The 23,607-nt window shown below is 32.9% G+C and overlaps 2 protein-coding genes and 1 pseudogene across 2 annotated transcripts; 1 reads left to right on the top strand and 2 right to left on the bottom strand.

Annotated features, from left to right (window-relative positions):
• Positions 1 to 545: 545 nt before the first annotated feature.
• Positions 546 to 1,144, bottom strand: LOC107517305 (annotated as a pseudogene).
• Positions 1,145 to 5,846: 4,702 nt separating this feature from the next.
• Positions 5,847 to 6,776, top strand: LOC107517335 (olfactory receptor 52E2). The gene has a single exon (XM_016157914.2). The coding sequence runs from the start codon at positions 5,847 to 5,849 to the stop codon at positions 6,774 to 6,776; it is 930 nt and encodes a 309-aa protein (XP_016013400.2).
• A 14,327-nt stretch (positions 6,777 to 21,103) lies between these two features.
• Positions 21,104 to 22,039, bottom strand: LOC107517340 (olfactory receptor 52J3). The gene has a single exon (XM_016157921.2). It carries the CDS (start codon positions 22,037 to 22,039, stop codon positions 21,104 to 21,106), a length of 936 nt encoding a protein of 311 aa, XP_016013407.1.
• Positions 22,040 to 23,607: the final 1,568 nt, after the last annotated feature.

Here is a 23,607-nt window from a genome sequence, read left to right as displayed (position 1 = left end):
AAACTTTCTCATATGACATAATCATGATATCAGTTTCATACTTCCAATATTAACATGGCAAAGTCAAGAACAACGTTCTTTTTAATAGGAAATCCAGGCATGTGGGAAATGTTCCAGCATCTATTATTTTAGGGAGAAATACTAGTCAGAAAGAGGCACTATTTTTGTTTAAATCAGAATGTAAAGGGCTTCATGGTCTTTGTTTGTGGTAAGGGTTTTTTTTGTGTTTTTTTTCGAGGAGGGGTAGTTTTACTTTAAACTATGACTTGACTCAGTCATAATGGATATACTCAGTCATAATGGAAACAGAAAAAGTGTTGGATTTTTTTCACATGAGGAATCTGGATTTTTTTCAAACAAGTAAAAATTATAAAACCCTTTTATTCATACACTTGACTTGGGCTTAACTTTTCATTTCTGGGTTTGAGAAGGTGCCTGACAGGCTTTCCTGAAAAAAGACCTGCATAACTGCTAAATGTTCTCTTCCCATTCTCAATATAGAGAATTAGTACCACTCTCTTCTTAAATTTAATTCCTTACCAGAGCTATGTATTTTTCTTGGAAAATACATTCAGCATCTGTTTTCTAAAATGTTTTGTTCTGATACCATAGATTAAAGGGTAAAGAGGAGGTAAAATGACTACATAGAAATTGGCCAGAAGAATGTGAATGTAGTGTGATATATTCTGAATCATGAATGAAAAAAAAATGCAGAGGTATATAAAGCCAAAATGACACACATGAGAGCCACAGGTACTGAGTGCTTTGAGCTGAGAGTCCTGGCAAGAGTGTCAAAGACAGTACCAAGGATCTGGACATAGGAAATAACAATGGCTATATTGTAAAAAAAAAAACAGAATAGAAATGGCATATAAGCCATAGATGATGTTGACCTTAATGCTGGTACAGGCCAGGCCAATGATGCCTATCGCTCACAATAAGTCTGAGGGATAATTCGGTGCCTACAAAATGGTCACCGTAGGATGAGTAGAACAAAGGGTATAGCAAAAGACAAAGTTCTCAGTAGGATCACCAATATGATAATGAATACCACCTTGTTCTTCAATACCTGTGTGTAGCAACGAGGGTTACAGATGGCCACATAGTAATCATAGGTCATGGCCAGGAGCACCACTGACTCCATCCTGGGTAGACATGGCAAGTATAGCAGGTGTGTGTGAATGTATATGAGCTGGGGTCAAAATCTCAGCACATGTCCCATTTTTATATCAGATTTTAATTATAGAACTTAAACTTAAAGATAAAATTATTTTAAAAATTCAAAGCAGTATTAAACCTCAAATACCACAGAGTATTAAACCCCATGTGCTGGACCCCCTTTTGAAAGTACTGTATTGGTCACACAACCATGAAGAGCCTATTGGCATTAACTAAGTTTCTGTAAGTCCAGCTTTTGAAATATATTGCTTAGTTACTATCCCTGAGGAAGAAAGAAAGCAAAAGGACTATGTAGGACCATACCTGTACCAATAAAATTTTTCTTTTTCATAGACTAATTAGGTTTACTTGAAACATCAAGGCAATAATAGCATTTGATAAAAATTATTAGTAAGTTTACAAGGCCCCATTACAAAATCTTATGTTAATTTTGCCTACTGTATATAACACAAACTTTAATCACAACATTAAACATCAACAAAAATAATTGAAAGAGTAAATAGTTACATTTGATATTAACCATGAATGAGAAATGAGTTAGGGCAGTGAAGCAGAAGAAACAACTGGGGGAAAAAAAAGGTCAACAAAATTAAGAGGATAAATAGCCTTTCTAATGTCACTTTTGCTAGTGAATTTATAGAGCTACAAATGGAACAAAAGTGTTCTGACTCAAGAGCCCTGTTCTTAAACGCAAAATTATACTATCCTCCCTTAATGGTGATCCAGAGTGGTGAGAGAATGCGTTCCATTAATCATTGTGTGCTCTAACACACAACAAGTTAACAAAAAGTTAATGGAGACTTACAAGGTAATCAGAAAATCTCACTATTTTCCTGCCTTCATTTTCTTAGAAGTCATAGCTTTGTATTCATGACTCAGGGCCAAATTAGAAACTAGAATCCTCAGAGACCTTGTATCCTTTACTAAACTAGCTCTAGGGCAGGGGTCCCAATCCCTGGGCTGCAGTGCGGTACTGGTCCATGGCCCGTTAGGAACTGGGCCACGCGGCGGGAGGTGAGCGGTAGGCAAGCGAGTGAAGCTTCGTCTGTATTTGCAGCAGCTCCTCAGCACTAGCATCACTGCCTCAGCTCCACCTCAGAACATCAGGCATTAGATTCTCATAGGAACAATGGTCCCTGGTGGCAAAATGTTTAGGGACCTCTGCTCTGGGAATTATTCTATTGAAATCTCTTCTCAGGCAAAGAGCAAAGTCCTCATAAAAACTAAACTGGTTGAGACAAGACAAATAGGATTCCATCCTGGTGCTCAGTCTAATATCTTCCCCATGTACTAACTTACAATGAATCTTTACTTCACAGTGATGGATGAAGGGAAAGAAGAAGGATAGGAGAGGAAGAGAAGAGATGTGGGGTAAGTTTGGGGGAACTAAGACTAAGGATACAGCTTGGAAAATTAATAGGATCACATTTAGGGTCAGCCATATATCTGAGTAATACTGATAATTTCTGTTCATTTATATACTGGTTACATAGGCGTGATCAGTTTGTAAAACAATTAATAGAGCTGCACTCTTATGATGTGCACTATATTCGTGGACCTAAAATTTCGATAAAATATTCATAAATCCTTTAATGGCAAATAAAATGTGTCATTTATTTTTATATCTCCAGCATCGCTTAGTAGAATCTATTGCATCAAGTAATATTGAATTTAATATTAAAATGATGAATATCTATAAAGGCTTGCTAGGACATTAAGAGGTTAACAAAAATAGCTAGTATTAAAATAGAACAATTATAACAATATACTATAATAAAAGTTATATGAATGTGGTCTTTCTCTTAAAATATCTTACTGTACTTTACTCCCCTTCATGATGATGTGAGATGATACAGCTCCTATGTGATGAGATGAAGTGACGTAAAAGGTGTAGGCATTGTGAGACTATTAGGCTACTCTTGACCTAATGACATGTCAGAAAGATCTTTAAGCCAGGATAATATCATGTCTTCTACCCACAAATTTAATGTCTTTTACATCTAAAATAAGTATTTATCATGCATTGTGGTTGTAACTTTTGCAGTTTGAGGTATGATGGCAAATTTATTTTTCCTTCTGCACAATGTCACAGATAGGAGTCTAGTTTTTACTATAGATCTTAGAGACCTCAGCATACAATTTTTTTCTTCCATTATTAAGCTTTTTTCACTTAATGAAAGCATCTTAAGGTTGGGGTTTTTTGTTTGTTTGTTTGTTTGTTTTTGTTTTGGCATATCCAAATTGCCAGCATCAATATTCTTGCAGTTTAGAGCCATGATTAAGTAAAATAAGGTTTACTTGAACACAAACACTTCAATACCCTGAGAGTTGATCTGATAACCAAGACAGCTACTATATGACTAAGGGTGACTAGTGTGTAGACAGAGGAATGATTCAGAGGGACAGAGCTGGACAGCATGAGATTTCATTATGCTACTCAGGATGGCATAAAATTTAAAACTTATAAATTGTTTATTTCTGAAATATCCCACTTAATATTTTCGGACCACAATTGAGAGTGGATAACTGAAAACACACAAAGTGAAACTTTGTATAAAGAGTGACTACTGTACTGGAAAAAAAGAAACTTTTGTTGATTTTTTTCCTGATTTTCACCCATGAGAGTCACAGAAAAACTTTCTCCATGAGTGAAACTTACTTTCACTCCTCCTGCTCTTCATTATCATTACTTTTTATTTTATTTTATTTTTATTTTGTTATTAGTTTCAAATATACAGTACATTGGTTAGACATTTATATAGTTCATGAAAAGATCCACAAATTGCTCTTTCTTTCCTCTTTATATTACATTAATACTAACTGCCATCCTTATGTAGTGCGATCCATCCCTGTGACCATCTATCAGCTACTAATTTGTATTTCTTTAACCCTTCACCCCATTCTCCCAGGCCTCCAGCCCCCTTCCCCTCTGGCCATCTCCAGATTGTCCTCTATATTTGTGAGTCTGTTTTTGATTAGTTATTTTGTTCCTTAGGTTCCACATATAAGTGAAATCATATGGTATTTATCTTTCTCTGTCTCACTTATTTCACTCAGCATAATAAACTCTAGCATCCATTTTGTTGAGAATGGTAGGATTTCATTTTTTTAAATGGCTGAATAATATTCCATTGTATATATGAACCACAACTTCTTTAATCATCTGTTGATGGGCATTTAGGTTGCTTCTATATCTTGGCTATTGAAAATTGTGCTGTTATGAATGTAGGGGTACATAGATCTTTACAAATTATTCTTTTGGTTTTCTTTCGATAAATACCCAGCTAGGTCAAAAGTATATTCATTTTTAATTTTTTGAGAAACCTCCAGACTGTTTTCCATAGTGGCTGTACCAATTTACAATCCCACCAACAGTGTATGAAAGGAATCATCATTACTTTTTAAAAGTAGTCATGATTCTATTGCAATGACATAACCTTATGGAAACAATAGCTATTCCCATTGTAACTTCCACAGTGTTTCCTGCTGACAATGTCTCCTACTCTTAGCTTTGTTTCTTCTCACATTTACCATCCATACTCAACTGCCCTTTTCATATCTTGTTTATCACAGGCACTCCTCTTCTTGTCCCCCTTTCATATCAATATGTAGATAATACCCTGACTTTCTTGCTGAAAATGAGGTCATAACTAGTATTGCTACTGTGGAATTGCAAATGATCCAAAGAGAGACTTTTTACTACAAAATAGTCGCACACATGAATGAATGAAAATACTCCCTTATCAAATGTTATAAACAAGCTACATGAAGACATAATGGTTAGGGAACTTTGTAAATGATTAAAATATCATGCACCTAATTTTGCAATATTCCTAACTCTTTAGTTTTTTATTGATATTTTGACATGGGTCTTACATTACTACAGTCACAATTGTCTCAGTTACAAATGAGAAATATCAACATATTTTATTCAGAAAGATGTGAGTTTTAAAAAAGATTGTGTAACTGTGTGTGTGTGGAGTATTATGTGTATATGTGTGCATATGTGTTTGTGTATAGTACCTGTATATATGTAACAGGTTAAGCACACATTATTTTTTCCTTTATTTTCATTTTTTTCCATTTCCATTCACTGCTTTCCTCTCTAGTCTAACTTTATTAAAAGCATTTTAAACCTCTTAAACTCTTGTTCTTAGATGACTTAAATATAAAATATGGAAATTTAAATTTTGCTTGCTGAGTTTCTTTTGAATATTGGAAATGACATTTTCAGTTTGACAAAAAGCCTTGCAAATAATAAGCAACACCTCACTAATTGGTTGTTGATTTTTCTGTTTTCACTAATATTCTCTACATTATTTATTAACAATATGGCTTAATAGTAACAGATATACCTGTTTTAACCTTTTAAAGTAATTTTTAATATTTTGGCATAAATTTTGATTAATCCAGGTGTTTCTTGATAGGTCCGTTGTCATCTAATCTAATGGAATTAATTACCATCACTATATTTAGAAGTTAACAGAATGTAAAATTGGTTAAAATTAAAGGGGTAATTCTGTTGATGATAATGGCAATAATGAGAGAAGTTAGCTTATTAAGTGTTCTTGTATTATTGTTATGTCTCCAAAGCTACAGAAAATTATCTGGCAAATTGTACATTGGGTAAGCATACATTTCTGAAGACTTATGCCTTATCAGATAGGATGTTCCTTCACAATGACACCGAATTTCACCTCTTCTCCTTCTTGTTGCTGGGGATCCCAGGACTGGAAACACTCCACATCTGGATTGGCTTTCCCTTTTGTGTAGTGTACATGATTGCACTCATAGGGAACTTCACTATTCTGTTTGTGATCCAGGCTGAGAGCAGCCTGCACCAGCCTATGTTCTACTTCCTGGCCATGTTGGCTACCATTGACTTGGGTCTCTCCACAGCTACCATCCCTAAAATGCTCGGAATCTTCTGGTTCGGTCTCAGGGAGATCATCTTTGAAGCCTGCCTCACTCAGATGTTTTTCATTCATAGTTTCACACTTATGGAATCAACAGTCCTCTTGGCAATGGCTTATGACCGTTATGTGGCCATCTGCAACCCACTCCGATATAGCACCATCCTCACCAACAAGGTCGTTTCTGTGATTGGTCTTGGTGTGTTAGTGAGGGCATTTATTTTTGTGATTCCATTTGTATTTCTCATTTTGCGATTGCCCTTCTGTGGGAATCACATCATTCCCCATACCTACTGTGAGCACATGGGTCTTGCTCGCCTATCTTGTGCCAGCATCAAGATCAATATTATTTATGGCTTATGTGCAATTTGTAATCTATTTTTTGACATCATAGCCATTGCGCTTTCTTACATTCAGATACTCCATGCTGTTTTCCGTCTTCCTTCCCGTGAAGCCCGAATCAAGTCTCTCAGCACATGTGGTTCACATGTTTGTGTAATTCTTGCTTTCTATACACCAGCCCTCTTTTCCTTCATGACACACCGCTTTGGTCGAAATGTCCCCCGCTATATCCACATACTTCTGGCCAATCTTTATGTTGTAGTACCACCAATGCTCAACCCTGTCATATATGGAGTCAGAACCAAGCAGATCTATGACCATGTAAAGAAAATATTATTATAGAAACAAGGAAAGGGGAAAAAATGACACCTGATATGTATGATTTTAATGTGTAATTTTATGAAACTTAAGCCAGATATATATCTTCTCATAAAATTATGTCAAAATATGTATTTAAGTTGGCCCTCTTTAGTAAGGATATAGGTACATTCAATTTTCGCCTGCTTTTCAGATCATTTTTCAATATCCATTATGCATTTTCCTTGTCCTTTATTATTTTACTTAGTAGGTTATATCATTTTCTTATTCTTTTCAATATCTGGTTGATATTTTTATATCACAAATTTGAATGTATCTATTGTTGCTAGATTAATTGATTTTTCATGGAGCTTCTTTATTCTCCCAATATAATTATAATCATTTTCTTAGTGCTTATTCTCATAACAATAGGATGTGGGGAGAAAATAGTGACTCTGCCACTTTCTCTGACCTTGTGAAATTTACAAAGTTTAAAATTATTCAGGAAACTCAACTTATAAATATCTATTCTTTTTCTTTCAGCCTTTTATATCTTTATAATTAAATTTGTCTCTGCTTACAAGTATTAAAGAATTTATGTTTAAAGTAATTGACAACTTTAGTTTTTAAATACACTCCTAATTTCAAACATAACGTAATTATTATTTTTCTATTAAATTTACTTACTGTCATTGATCATTCACAGCAAAGATTTTTTTTGAATTATTTGTATTGTCATTGTCACATTTTCTTTGAATTTATACATAATTTTACAATTATTTTAGCCATTGCCCTACAAATGCCCATGCAACTTATCAAATTTTAATATAAATTAGCCTTCTGTTCATAAAGGATCATAGAAAATTTTAGTCCATTCATCTACCTTCTGACTTATATACTATTGTTGGTTTAATTTACTTCTTATAAATTTTAAAACTCGTACACATAGGGTATTGTTTTAGATGGTCAATATTCATTTAAATATTCCTATATATTTACTATTTTGATCGTTATTCATTCCTCCTTGTATCTGGAAAACTCCATCTGTAATGATTTTATGATGTCTGAATAATAAACTTAAATATTTCCTTAATACAATTTTGCTGGTGATGTTTTCTGTTTTTCTGTGCCTAAAATAACTTCATTTATTTTAAATTATTTAGAAGATATAGAATTTCAAATTAATTGGAAGTTTTCCAGCGTTATGGAAGCATAATTGACAAAATTTATCTATGTTTAGCTTATACAAAGTGATTTTTTAAAGAGGTACACATAATGGCTATATATATATGTGTACGTATATATATATACATATATATATACATACATACACACGCACACACTCACACATATATTATGAAATTACCACAATCAAATTAATGAAAACATTCATCACCTAATATAGTTACCTTTTGCTTTTTGTGTTGTGAACACTTAAGATTGATTCTCTTTAGTAAGCTTCAAGATACAATGTAGTGTTATTAACTATAATCACCACGCTCTACATTAGATCTCCAGAACTTATTTATCTTCCAATTGAAAGTTTGTACCCTTTGCCAATATCTCCCCATTTTCTCTAACTAGTTCTGCTCTCTGGCTCTACGATTTTGACTTTTTTAGATTCATATAAAAGTGAGAACTTACAGTATTTATCTTTCTGTTTCTGACTTATTTCATTTAGAATAATGTCCTCCAGGAAAGATTTTCTTCTTTTTATGACTGAATACTATCCCATTGTTTATATATACACCACATTTTCATTATCTGTTCATCTGTTGAGGATACAGGTTGTTTCCATATCTGGGCTACTTTGAATAATGATGCACTGAAAATAAGAATGTACATATTTCTTTGAACTACTGACTTTATTTCCTTTGGATATATACCAAGAAGTAGGATTGCTGGATCTTGTGGGAGTTTTATTTTAATTTTTTTAAAAAAAGCTCTATACTATTTTTCAAAATGCCTGTACCAAAGCCATTATAGTAATGAGGTTAAGAACAAGAGTAGTAGAGTCAGTGTTTGTGTTCTATACCAGTCTCGATCAATTTCTAGTTACGTGTCTTTGAGAATGCTACTTAACATACCTAAGGTTGGACTACTTACTTAACCTACTTAAGCAATTTTATAATGGGGATTATAATATCTTCTACCTCACAAAGTTGTTTTAAATTACTTTTTTTTACATGTAATGAATACATGTAAAAACAAAATAAACACAATAAGAAGTCAGTAAATAGTATTTGTTGTCATTATAATTATAAAATATCAATATAATTATAATATCCCACTAGAGTGGGATATTATAATTGTTCCTGTTTCCTATACATATTATCATGAATGCGCCACCTTCTCCCCTTCTCACATAGGTAAATGTATTGAAATCCAAAATCATGTTTCAGGGATTTATCCAAAAATTACTTGCATTGCTTCTCTGTTCCACCTATAATGTTTTATTCACTTCACGTAATAAGAAAGTCAGCATCTACTACATTTAATCATAACAACTTTTTTATACCTCTGACCTTTTTTTATATCACTGCAAAACATTTTAAGCTCAAAAAAAACATAGAATAGTGTATGAAAACTTGTGGACCTTCCAGCCAACTTAAAAAATAAACAAAATTTACTTGCAAAATCAGTACTATTTCTGTACTCATGATCCTTCTTTTCTGCATATAACCACTATCCTGAACTTGATGTGAGTGATGGCTTTATTGTTGTTGTTGTTTTTTTAATGAGAGATGTATTTGTAAACATACAGCTTAACTTTTTCTTCTTGAGAAATTTGCGTGAAAAAAATTATAGTGAATATAACTTTTAGCAACAACACTTTTTATATAATAATCTTGTTTTGATATATTCATATTGATAATATTTTTCTGATGTTTATCATTGCATTGCATTACATATATGTAATAGATTTATTTAACCATTAGCCCAATATTTCATATTTAGGTTTTTTCAGAGAGACAATTCTGAGGTCTGGTGTGTATTCAGTCTGGTTCTTCAGAGACCCTAGTACAAAATTGTTGCCCACAATGGTAAACAACACACCAATTTTATTGGAGTTTTTTCTCCCCTGCTTTCTTAGTGACCCCACTTCATTAGTATGCTTCCTGGGATCAATCTCCAAATAAACTACATGCTCCTAAGTACTTTTGGGAGACTGTGCTTTCAGGGGAACCCAAACTAAGGTGTGGGCATTAACCAGGTTATGTTTCTCTATTAATGTAGGAGTAGACTGTTCAATGAAATACAAATCTAATTCTCTGTCAGGTTTATATCTGTATATGTGTTTGTGTATCTCTCACTCTCTGAATGAGAAGCTTATTGTTCTAGAATCATTTATTAGCCATCACTTTCCTCACAGATATACAATGTAGAAATGCTATATACATATACTATATTTTACATGAAGTTAATGATTAAAGTGAAGTCTAGATATGTAGGAAGTAAAATTTTTTTTGTATTTTTATTTATGAAAATTTATTTTCTTCTCTCATAAATGATTATTTAGCTGGGAATCAATTCTGAAAGATAATTACTTTTCTTCAGAATAAAAATAGTACTTCGCTCTCAACTGACATTTTTCTGCCTTTATGAAATTTACATTTGGGCAAGTTGGTTTCTGAATTTGCTTGCATATATCTTCTATTTTCTCTTTGTCTTTGATCAAATGAAGTGTTAATGCAGTTGGTGAGATGTAATTTTATGTTATAGTCTTGTAACTATTTTGAATCAACTTTCAGTGTGAATATTTACAATTCTTTTTTGCAATTACTAAGTTCCCATGTATAATATTTTAATATAGCTACTTCCCCCTATTTTCTTTCTAGTTTGTTCTTATAAAAGTCCTATAAATAATATTTCAGAAAATTTTAACTTATGCTTCAATGATGTAAATATGATTCAACAACTATTTCATTTTATTTTTTTACTCATATTGTATCTTAATAAATTATTCAGTACTTTTTGGAAATTATCTACAGTTATTTTCTTAGGATTTGCACTTTATTTTATTTATATTCAGCAGTTGTATAGTTTGATTATAATAATTATTACATAATTCTCTATTTTTAGTTGTTTTTTTACTAAATTATTATTTCTATTTTTTAAATTTTAAATCTTTTCTTTCTGAATATGGTAGACGAAAACCATTAGAAGAGTATTTAGTATATCCTTTGTTTACCTTTTTAAGGACTAATTTACATGTAGATCTTTGGATTATTTGCAAAGATCTTTTGTGAAAAGTTTAATGAATGTTGACTGTGTATGAGTATACCCTAATGCGTTTATTCATTGTATGGATGAAGTGCATTTAGGTCATTTCCCTTTCAGCAATACTGTGAATAAAAACGCCATGAACACTTTAATGTTGGCTTTTTTGATGCACAAATGCTTCCATTTCTGTTCACTAAATGACTAAAAGCAGAATTTTTAAGTCATAAGATAAGTGAAGCAGAATGTGCATTTAACACATTTTTCACTCCCATCATCAACTTATGATATTTTCCGCTGTTCCCTATTTGTATTGTCACGACTTCATGTTGTCAATTTGTGTGTGTGTGTGTGTGCGCCAATCTAGTGAGGCATGAAAAGGCATTCCATTGAAGGGTTAATTTGTATTTTCCTTATCTTATACTTAATGGGTATTACATATTTTTTATGAGTGCATTTTATTTGTTTACTCTTTTCTATTGTTTTCTTCTCTTACTAATTGACTTATAGAATGTCTTTATATGGTCTAGTTATATGACCTTTGGCAGAGCTAGGTATTATACATATTTTCTCCCCACCTTTGGTTTCTTTTTTCATTTTCAATGGTTTCTCTGTAAAATAAAATATTTTAATTTTTTATAAAATCCAAGACATCTTCTTTTATGTGACCTGTTTATGAAATCTCATCTTGCCCCAAGATCTCTAATATTACCTTATTATTTCTTCTAGAGATCTTATAATTTGAATTTAATAATTAGATTGAGAGCTTGGATTTATCTCAAGAAATGCTCAGATTTTTTTCATATAATTTGAAGGCAGCGCAAATGCAGTTAACTGATAGTTTTGATGTGGATTGTGAGAGAGGGATAGGTTAAGTATGAGTCCATGTTTTGTTATTCTTACTATATTAGAAATGGAATAGTAACAATAAGTGAAAGACAAGAGTGTTGTGTGTATTTAGGAATCTTAGTAATAATAAGCTTTCATTTGTAATTTATGTTAAAAAAATTACAAGACAAATATAAAGTAAAAGAAAAGATTAAACAATAGATACTCAATTTTACTTTCTTTTAATCTTCATCTTTTATTTTTCATGGCTTAATAGTATTTTGTGCTAGTAAAAATTATATATGTTTGACATTAAACATTTTATACAATTTAAAAAACTTCCAAAAAATAAATCTGACAGTCTAGGGATAAATTATTTAAGATCTGGTCAATTTATATGTGGAAGTTACATTTCTGATATTTTGTTTACTATATACAATATAACTTGCATTTTTTCTACTTAACACTGAATCATGAAAAGTCTCATGTGAGTAAAATATCTTAAAATTACTCATTAAAGATTATACATTTATTATTTTGTAGCATAATTGTGAAAATCAAACTGTAAAATCACACTAACTGATATGGAATCCAGGTTCCACGTCTTACTACTGTGTGACATTAGGCAAAGTACTTTTTGTCTGGATATCTCATTTTTCTCAACTGTTGAAGAATTAAAAATAGCACCTATGTTGTAGGATTGCTGTAATGATAAAATCAAATAATATATATAAAGTATTCAAAACCATGCCCAATACAGAATAAGATCTTATGAAGCATTCACTATTATATGATTTTAAATAATTTGTTTCTTTATTATTAATTCCACATTTAAGATCATACTGTTTTCAAATATATTATTTTTATCCTTGTATCTAAATTTGTAAATCCTTCTCTCTTGCTCTTATTATATATAACACATGTGTCATAAAAAATTCAGTAACCAATAGTCTTCAAAGCACATCATTGTACTTGGAGGATATTAGGGTATCTAAGCATAGTTTTAACTAAAAATATAGCAGGAATAAATACAAAAGCAATAATGTTCAATCAGGTCCAAAAATAGCAGTGAGTTCTAAAACAATAAAATAATAATAATAATAATCATCTCTTACAATTGAAGTCCAATGCTATGTGTGAGATACAGTATTAAACTTTTGTTCATATTATCTTTTTTCACATAAAAATATAATTTGCCCCCAGTTTACACATGAGAAAACTTGCAGTGTTGCAGAGCTAGTTATTAAAAGTTAAATATCAAATTCTTTGACATAGAATATAGGTGGTACATGATCTTATGCAAACCTTACACTACCAGTTTCAATCCCTTCAATCTCTGTATTTTACCGTACTGCTCTACCTTACATGTGAATCCGCAAACATAAGGTTTTAGCCAATTTCTTTGATCATCTTCATGTTGTTTTTTCTTCTTGAAATATCTTTGTGCACCTAATAGAAACGGTCTTGGAAGCCCATATCAGTTGTTAACTTATACATGATATCTGAGCATGTATTTACTCTTCTTATTCAGCAATTTGGCAGTATTTTGTAAATCAATATGTTTCACTCTCAACGTATTTCACTGCAGGTATTCTATATTCTCTTAACAAACACACAGCAAAATTTTACAAGACAAATTAATTTTACAGCCAAAATGTACAAAAAAGACCAGGCAATTAAGAAATTGTTCTTAAAAGGAGGAGAGAAACACATTTGATGTGACCAAAGTATATCTATCAGTGGCTTCTAAAAAAATAATGCTCCACAAACCATATAGAAATGTTTTTAGTGAGATAGTTATGTATTTAGTTTCAAACATACTATATTTCTACTATATATCTGTGAGAATGCTTTACTTCTGCTCAGTCCCTTGCCTCCTGCTTTTAGTTACACTTTCCTGTGTCTAATTCCTCATGATGTAGCTCTTCAATTAGTATATTTCTAAGTGCAGTTCCCCCATCCTACCACACACTGGTTCTGTGATATGCTCATTACCTTGAAGACTTAATTCCATGCTTTCCTTAGGTAACGCAATCCATTAACTACTCAGTAAAACAGAGAATAATAATAATAATAATAATAATAATAATAATAATTTTAAAAAGCTGTTTATACTTTGAGAATAAATGAAATGGAGTACTAAACAATGGTAGGAAGGATGTGGCAGAGATATAGTAAGATACACTGAATGCCTCCAATAAGGGCCCAATGTCCAAAATACATAAAGAACTCATACAACTCAATAACAATAAAAAAAAAAATCTAACTTAAAAAATTGGCAGAGGACCTGAACAGACACTTCTCCTGAGAAGATATATAAATGGCCAACAAACGTATGAAAAGATGCTCAACTTTGTTAGCTATTAGATAAATACAAATCAAAACCACAATGAGATACCTCCTCATGCCTGTTAGAATAGCTATAATCAACAGGACAAGCAATAACAAATATTGGAAAAGATGCAGAGAAAAGGGAACCCTCATACACTGCTGGTGGGACTGCAAATTGGTACAGCCATTATGGAAAGCAGTATGGAGGTTCTTCAAAAAACTAAGAATTGGTCTACCATATGCAGCAATTCCTCTTCTGATCTAACCTAAAAATTTAGAAAACATTTATAACCTAAAAATTTAGAAAACATTTATTTATAAAGACATATGCACCCCAATGTTCATTGCACCATCATTCATGGTAGCCTAGACATGTAAACAACTGAAATACCTTTTGACAGATGATTGGCTAAAAATCTGTGGCACGTATATGCAATGGAATATTACTCAGCCATAAAAGAGATGAAATACTGCCATTTGCAACAACATGGATGGACCTCGAGATAATCATGCTAAATGAAATAAGCAAGACAGAAAAAGTTGAAAACCACATGATATCACTTATATGTGTGATATAAACCTGAAAGCAACAAATGAACAGGACAAACAAACAGAGACTCATGGACATGGACAATAGACTACCAGTTACCAGAGGGTAGTGGGGGAGGAGGAAAGTTGATGGTGTAAAAGAAAGGCTTTTTTCAAAAAAAAATTTTATCATTAGTTCAAGTATATAGTACATTGATTATGCATTTATATAGTTTATGAAAAGATCCCCCTGATTGCCCTTTCTCTCTTTTGGATCTACACCTAGCCATTACATTAATGCTAACTGCATTCCCTATGCCATGCTCCTCATCCCCGTGACCATCTATCAACTACTAATTTGTACTTCTTTAACCCTTCAATCTCTTTCTCCCAGACCCCCAAACTCTCTCCCATCTGGCTGTCACCAATTTCCTTAGCTGGAAAATTAGGAATGATAACAATTCCAACATAGGATATTTTGAGGAATAAATTAAGTGGTGACTCTCAGGCACTTAATATGGCACCTGGAACATTTTAAGTGGTCGATTAAAATAGAATTTAGCTCACATCACCACCTTCATATACCTTGGAGCTATATAAACCAGACTGAGCATTCCCTCATGCCACTAAGTCTATAACATTTGGTCTGGATGTTGTTTTTAATTTTAAACATATTTTCTTCATTTTCAGTCAAATGTATACGTATTTCTCATACCCACTAGAATAAAATTATTTTAAGTGGAAGAATTATATTTCTTTACTATATACTTGTGCAAACATCTTAGGCCATACTTAAGAAAATAGAAAGATCAAAAAATATAAAGATCAAACCACAAAGCATGAGTTAAATCCTTTTGACTTTTTTGTCTTTCTAGTTACATCACACAAACCTTGAAATTGAACCTGAAAATTTTTAATTTCATATATATACATATATACATACAGTTGACCCTTGAACAACATGGATTTGAATGGTATGGGTCCACTTATATGCAGATGTTTTTCTATAAAAATAGCCCATCCTGTGTCTCCATGGGTTTCACATCCCCAGATTCAACCAATGGAGGATAGAAAACAGTATTTTCACATCCCCAACTGCAGATTCCCAATGATGGATTCCCAATCATAGCTCCAAAAAATGACCAAATCTGTGGTTGGTTGAATCCCCCAATGTGAGGATGTGAAGTGCCCACTGTAGTTAAGTTTGGGGAGAGTCAAAAGTTATATGGGGCGTTTCCACTGTATAGAGCTCAGTGCCCTTAAACTCTGCATTTTTGAAGATATATATATTTGAATATGGCATTCAACTATAATAAATATAAGATAATTCCTGGACACTGTTGTGTGTGTGTGTGCATGTGCACCTGGTAAATTCAGAGCTGATTTTTGGACATGGACTAAGAAACATTAGACAAGCTCATTCCCCTTTTTCTGCTGTTTGGGAATGATGAAACATCAATTCCTGAGTTGCCGTAGATAGAGGTCTCAGGATCGTAGTAAGAGTCATACTTAGGATCAAAATGTGTTGCAGAATGTCAACTCCAAAATACTGAAAGAAACATTCCTTGGAGACAAAAAATCAGACCAGCTTCTTGGTGGCAGGGAATTCAGACTAATATTTTTATTTCATTTTAAGGTGAGACAAAATTTCTTTTAACATTTTAGTAAAATCGGGGTGGCTTTTACTTGTAATTTAAAATGTCCTAAAGATATATGTTTAATCATTTTTTTTCTCTGTGAGATCTTACTACCAGCGGCTATTATCCTATCGCTCCAGGGAGGACTGCTTTTTTTTTTTTTAACATGTTATTAAATATAAATATTGAAAGGTATGTGCAGAGTATGTTCGAACACACTAACTTCTGTAATCTTTAAAACAGCAGCCCTATGACATAGATACTATGTTTATTCCCATTACACAAATGGAAAACTCGACCTATAGAAAATTTTAGCAACTTTCCCAAGGCCATACATCCGGAAAGTAACAAAGATGGAAACTGAACCCAAATGTCTGATTCCAAAATCTGTGCTATGAATCAATACATTATACGCTTCCTTTTTCTACTTTTGGATCTTTAGCCTATTTTGTTTTTCAACAAACCTGTTGAAGGTTCCAGAAGTCTGTCATAAGGTCTTCATTTACAATCCATGCACATGTAACTACCTATACACTTGAAAATATATCTATGTGGAGTTGGTACTACTTCTTTTGAAAACCGCCCATCACTTAAGTAGAGTTCAAACCCCAAACCTTCTCTCACTTCAGTGAGTAGGTCTCTCTAACCATAAAAATGGTTCTGGTCTCCAGTTTACAGAGATAGCTGGGGTGCTGAGAACTTAATATTCACAGAAGTAATGAAACAGTTAGAGTAGATAATTTCAAAATGTTTTCATCACCCCACAAAAAAACCCTATGCCCTTTAGTAGTCATTCCCTAGTGTGTCATCCCCACAGCTGATGGCAACTATTAATCTCCATTCTGTCATTGTGGATTTGCCTATTCTGGTTATTTCATACAAATAATCACACAATATGTGTCCCTTGGTGTCTGGTTTTTTTTACACAACACAATGTTTTCGAGGTTCATTTATTTCATAGTATGCATCAGTACCTAACCTCTTTTATGACAAATAATATTCCATTGTATGAATATAATACATTTTGTTTATCCATTTATCATTCAGATTTTTTCCACTTTGGGGCTATTGTGACTAATGTTACTATGAACATTCACATACAAGCTTGTTGTGGACATGTGTTTTAAATTCTCTTGTGTATATGGCTCAGAGTGGAAATGCTGGATCATATGGTAACTCTAAGTTTCATATTTTGATGAACAGTTGAACTGTTTTCCAAAATGGCTGAATTATTTTGTGTTGAATTTTTGTCAAAATCTTTTTCTGTATCTATGGAGATGATCATATAGTTTAATCCTGTGTTTTATTAATGAAGTGTAATACTTTGATTGATTTTACTGTAATAAATCACTGTTGAATTCCTAGGATAAATACCACTTAATTATGATGAATAATCCTCTTTATATGTTGCTGGACTAAGCTCGCTAATATTATGTCAGTATTTTTGTGTCTGTAGTCATAAGGTATATCACTCTGCTGTTTTCTTTCTTATAATATGTTTGTCTGGCTTAAATATCATGGTGATAGCCTCATAGGATGAACTGGGAAGTATTTTCTACTCATATGATTTGGAATATTTTATGCAGTATTGTGAGATATTAATTCCTCTTTAAACATATGAGTTCATCAGTGAAAATATCTGAACCTAGGATCAATTACTAACTCAATTTCTTTATATTTTAAATGTCTATTCAGATCTTTTCTTCTTGAATTATCTGTAAATATATATCTATAAAAATATAAAAACAACTATAAAAATATTTTGAAATAAACAAAAACCAACAGATTCTATTGCCAGATCACCTAAACAACAAGAAATGCTAATAGAAAATGAGAGATTTTAAATGGGTTTAGATGAAGAAATAAATATCATTGGAAATGTTGAATAATTATATTATCTATTTCAAATATAGAATGAATTTTATCTGCAAAAATTTTTATTATACTTTTTTGAATGAATGCAAAAACAAAATAAATCTTTAAATGGACAAAATAGCATTTCATATGAACATATTATTATACTTACATTAAAATAAAAGTATATAAGGAATCTACACATAATGTGCACACTTTTATTTATAAATACACTTGATATATATAAAACAATATATTATAAATTCCAATAAAAAGTCAATTATACAGAACATGTTTTGAAATAGCATACAATGTCAAAATTTGGGGTCCATTATTATATAGGTAACATTTCTTCTCATTCTAATTTATGAAGTTTTAAATATTTAAATAATGATCACACAACAATTTAACAATGCAAACTATAATAAATGAATATATACTAAGAACATCACTTAGACATATTGTCAAATAGAATATGATCAAAAATTTGGTTTCTCATGCTTTTAATAAATAATGTGACAGTCTCTGCTGTCAAGGTGGCTGTCTAGGTAACTATTGTCACTCTCCCACCCACCAAAAAAAAAAAAAAAACTCTAGATATGTTAAAATTGATATTAAAAATAATTCATATATGTAAACTTCAGAATCTATAGGAACAATATTAAAGGACAAAAATAATCAGTCTAGCATATACCTGCCAACACAAGGCATAGTTTTATTTCAAATACGGGGTGAATATAAATCGGTCTTGAGGATTTAAGCTAGACCAAGAAGAAACAAAGGGCAAATTCCTAACAAATTAGATTGAGTTGTACAGTAATATCTCCATTACACAAAACCTGTACCCTAGTTGGGTTTCATGGTGGATACCACAGTGTGTTATTTATATCCATCTTTCATATCTGAAGTACTTATTTCTCCAACTACTAGGAATCTGAGAGCCCTCAGCTCTCTCTTCAGTTCTTCTCTTGCTTAGCAAGACCTGCCTAGCCCAAGATCAAATCCACCTCCCATGGAAGCCCCTAGTGTGACTTGGTGAAGCAATATAAAAACTTACCCAATTCACCTCAGTTCAGGACTGGGCTCCAGCTCCAGATTCCTGTATATAAACATCTGTCTGACAGTTTGTTGCCACTTCATCACAGATCATTTTCTCTACCTTTCTTTGTCTACCTCACCCATGGTGATGATCTTAAGAACAAAACTGTATTAGTTTTCTAATATTGCTGTTAAATTACCAGGAATTTAGCCCCTTAAATCAACACAAATTTATTATCTTACGGTTCTGTTTTTTAGAAAGCTAATGTTTACTGTTAAGTAACAAAGTTTAATTAGGAAAGCACAAAAGTCAGAAAAAAAGGGACATACTGGAAAATGTGAAATTTTTTAAAAAAGTGATCAAAATCAAAGATCAAGAAAGCAGAAATATGATCTAGTTGATTATAATTCTGCTACCCAATGATTCTATCTTAAATTATGAAACCTGGGTAAATTATCTAAAAGTGTACAAAAAATAAGTGAAAAAATGCACATCATATTTTCTAATTAAATAATAATATGACTATTTATTAATAGATGAATGCATAAATAAAACCAATGTTATAAAACAAAACAAAATACTTTAATCTATTTAAATTAATTACAAATTATTTAATTAAAATACTGTTATTGGTTGTAAACTAAATATTTTGCATTGTGATGTTAGAAAAACACATGACTGACTTTGCCTGTGGAAAAATAAGAGAGAAAATGTGTGGGACAGTGTCAAAGGTGATTTCAATCATAATTCTGTATATAGTTCATTATTTTTGAGATGAGTATAATGTTAAAAGTTGCTAATTTGTGAGTTTTCAGAACAAAGATATTTGCTATAAACTTTAGTTTCTTATTTTTAAAATCTGAAAAAGAGAAAATAATATTAAATTTTTAAATGTAAGCCAATGTGACAAGTTTGATCATGCAAAAGGTCCTTGTTGTTTGGTCCTTGGTAAATTTTATTATTGAATCAATCTGTTGAAAGACCAAAGCCTCATATTTTAAAAACTGCTTTTTATATCGTGTACATTATAGTCAGTGGGTGAACTAGAAATAGATCATGGTTCCAGGATGAGAGGTCTTGGATTTTGGGATAGAATATTTTAGGGTCAAATGTAAATTAAGAAAAAAAATTGAATAAAATGATAGGCAAAGGCCAGAATGCATCACATGGATAGAAATACTATATGTAATTTGATGACAAAACCACTTTATGCTTATGCTATGGACCTGAGCACAGACAGGCAGTCAATGATGGTACCGTTAATATTGGTGAGAAATAGTTTTTCATTATATGTTTGTTTTGCCTATCATTCCTCTGAGTCTTACATATTTGGCAGACTATTTCTATTCAAGCTACAGATTTGGCAATGAATTTTTTGAACCCATGAACTTGGCTTATTTTTAAAAGCAACAGAATGCAAGCTCCATGGGGCAAGATATTTGTACAGTTTAATTCCAAACTATACAAGTGTCTTGCCTCATGGAGATTGCATTCTGTGCAGCCTAGAAATTAAAATGATTCAAGATATATAATACAAAATTAATGTAAGTTAAATGAATACATGCATGAATAAAATAATTAATTAAGTAGGTTCATTAATTAAGTAGGTTAAATTTTCAGTGCTGCATTTCTCTAATTATAAAGCACGGAAGACCCAGATATGTTCTTGAAAAGAAGCAGCCTTATGCCATCGAGGACTCTATACAAACATGTGCACACTGAGGCCATGCAAATTCCTTTGAGGATAGCACATTAGCTTTGAACTTGAGATGCTATGAAGTTGCCACATGTCTTAAAATTCATCAGTCAAAGCTAAGAAAAATCATCTTGTATCACAACCTGGCAGCAACAGATTAAGACCAGGAGATATTCATTAAGGCACAAACACAAAATATTTCTTACAAAATGATCAGTAAAAGAATGTGATAGGAATCTTATTTTTTAATAAAGACACAGAGCACTCTCTCTCTTATCTGTTTTGTTCTCACACCATAAATGATGGGGTTGAGTGAGGGTGGAATAACCAAATAGAGATTGGCAACAAGAATGTGAATATAGCGAGGTATGTTATGTCCAAATCGGTGGGTGAGGAAAGAGAAAACTGAGGGAATATAGAAAACACAGATGACGCCAACGTGAGAACCACATGTGCTTAGAGCTTTTAGCCGTGCATCCTGGGATGGGAGGCGGAAGACAGCACGAAGAATGTAAACATAGGAGATACCAATGAGGACCAAGTTCAAGACAAAAAAAGAAACAACAAAGAGCCCATAGATAGCATTGATTCGGATATTTCCACAGGACAACTTTGCAATGCCCATGTGCTCACAGTAGGAATGAGCTATTATCCGAGCCTGACAAAAAGGTAGGCGATAGATGAGATAGATCATGGGAAGTGTAAGCAGGATTGGACGAATTAATATGCACATACTGATACCCACCAGCACCCGGGATGTCAGGATGGTTGTGTAATGGAGTGGAGCACAGATTGCCACATAACGGTCAAAGGCCATGGCCAGTAAGACCTCAGCCTCCATGCCAGTGAAGGCATGGATCAGAAACATTTGAGCCACACAAACTCCAAAGTTAATTTCGTGTGCATCAAACCAGAAGATACCCAGCATACGAGGTGTGGAGGTTGTAGAAAGGGCCAAATCAATTGTCGAAAGAATGGCCAGAAAGTAGAACATGGGCTCCCGAAGGGTCTGCTCCGCCTTGATGACTAGCAGAATTGTGGCATTGCCCAGTAAAGCCACAAGGTAAACAGAGCAGAAAGGCAGAGAGATCCATGCATGGACTTCTTCCAGCCCTGGAATTCCAATGAGGAAAAATGTGGCTGGGTGAAAAAGGCTCCTGTTGAGATATAGCATGTTGTCACTGGTTAAAGATTAAAAGAGTTCAAGCTGCTTCTCCTGTAAAGAAAAAAAAAAAATGAAAGAGAGCAGCTGGAGAGAGAAAAAGAGAGAGATGTATCAGGAGAAGAGAGATCAGAGGAAGAAGGCATGGTGCACCAGTTGCTAGCTCAGTGTTTCAGCACAGAGTTCATAGCATGTTTAATATATGAGCAGGCCTCTTACTGATGGATGTATTATATCAGCCCCATAGCCATACTCAGAGTTTTCATTTTGCCTGTTGATTGAGTTCTAATTCCAAATGTGGAAGCTTGTAGCAAGCTCAGTGCAGACCTCTAATAATTAAAGCTTGCCATTCACTTTGGAAGAGAGTAGGATGTGCTTCCACTCTAGGAGACGCACTCTCTATGAGTGACACTGAAAACATTGAGACTGCACTGAGAGCCAAGTTGATACACTACAGAGGTAGTCAAAAATGGCTTTAAGCAATACATAATAAAAATGAATCATAGATCCAAGTGTATAGGTACTCACACTATGAAAGCCTGAGTTCTTCTGACTTCTTATTATTCACCACAGAGATATATGTGTAAAAACTCTGACCCAAGTTCAGTAGCCTCTCAAAGATAGTAAATCAGATTACAAGAGACACAGTCCCATGTTCTCAGACAGTTGCTGTCTCCTCGAGATGCCTGGCCAAGAGCAGAAACAGCCATTGTTCATAATTTACACACTGCAGAGTATCATTTGGGAAAGGATGAAGGAGAGTTGTCTAATGCCATTTGACCACTTTTGTTCAGCATCCACATCATATCAGGTACTCTCAGAGCACCTGTTAATTTTACCTGTGGTAATTTTACTGATACTAGGGTACAAACATTTGTTTGGTTACTTCCCCTACCAGTTCAAGACCCTGAAAATTGGGGTAGAAAACCCTGAAGACCTCAGATGTTTTTGGTACTAGCGAAGTTGTTTTTTACAGCTTTCTGGAAAAGAAAATTATCTAAAGGGGATAGAGAAAATACTTCAACAATGACTTCAAAATGCTGCAGAACAAATCAAGCCACTCAGAATGAAGTAAAGGAACAGCTTAGAGTGTGTAGTACTGCAATTGCAATTAAAGCATAGAAATCTTTCCTTTTGTCCTTAGTATAGTTTCACTTTTTTATCATTTTAATTATCTATTTTATTTTAATATAGAAAACATACCAAGGTAAAAAAGTAACAATAAACTATCTTTTCTGAGTTCATTCAGTCCAAGAGAGAACGAGTGCTGCCAGGTGCACTGTATTCTATAAAACTATGGACACCCTGGCCGGTTTAAAAAACATTGCCTAGCAGAAAGATGATGGCCAAGGCCAAGGTTATTGTGTCTCTGTTGCTTATTCTACAGCAACACTAGAAGCCTTCTTTTAACAGTAAATCCCCACTAGCCTCATTCCTTCCTTTTGCCATGGATTTATTTATTTCATCCAGTGTAAATGACAAAAATATATTAAATGCTTTGGATCTTTCTAAGAGATTTTAAAGATAATTTTATCACCATTTAAATATACACACACATACCCACACATTTTATTTTCCCT

The sequence above is a fragment of the Rousettus aegyptiacus genome, unplaced genomic scaffold (genome assembly GCF_014176215.1).
Source record: "Rousettus aegyptiacus isolate mRouAeg1 unplaced genomic scaffold, mRouAeg1.p scaffold_m13_p_5, whole genome shotgun sequence".
In the NCBI taxonomy this organism is placed as follows: domain Eukaryota; kingdom Metazoa; phylum Chordata; class Mammalia; order Chiroptera; family Pteropodidae; genus Rousettus; species Rousettus aegyptiacus.
This window is presented reverse-complemented; position numbering and strand designations above follow the sequence as displayed.

Excerpts from the sequence above, each read along its gene's own strand:
- LOC107517335 (XM_016157914.2), top strand. The coding sequence starts at position 5,847 with ATGTTCCTTCACAATGACACCGAATTTCACCTCTTCTCCTTCTTGTTG.
- LOC107517340 (XM_016157921.2), bottom strand. The coding sequence starts at position 22,039 with ATGCTATATCTCAACAGGAGCCTTTTTCACCCAGCCACATTTTTCCTC.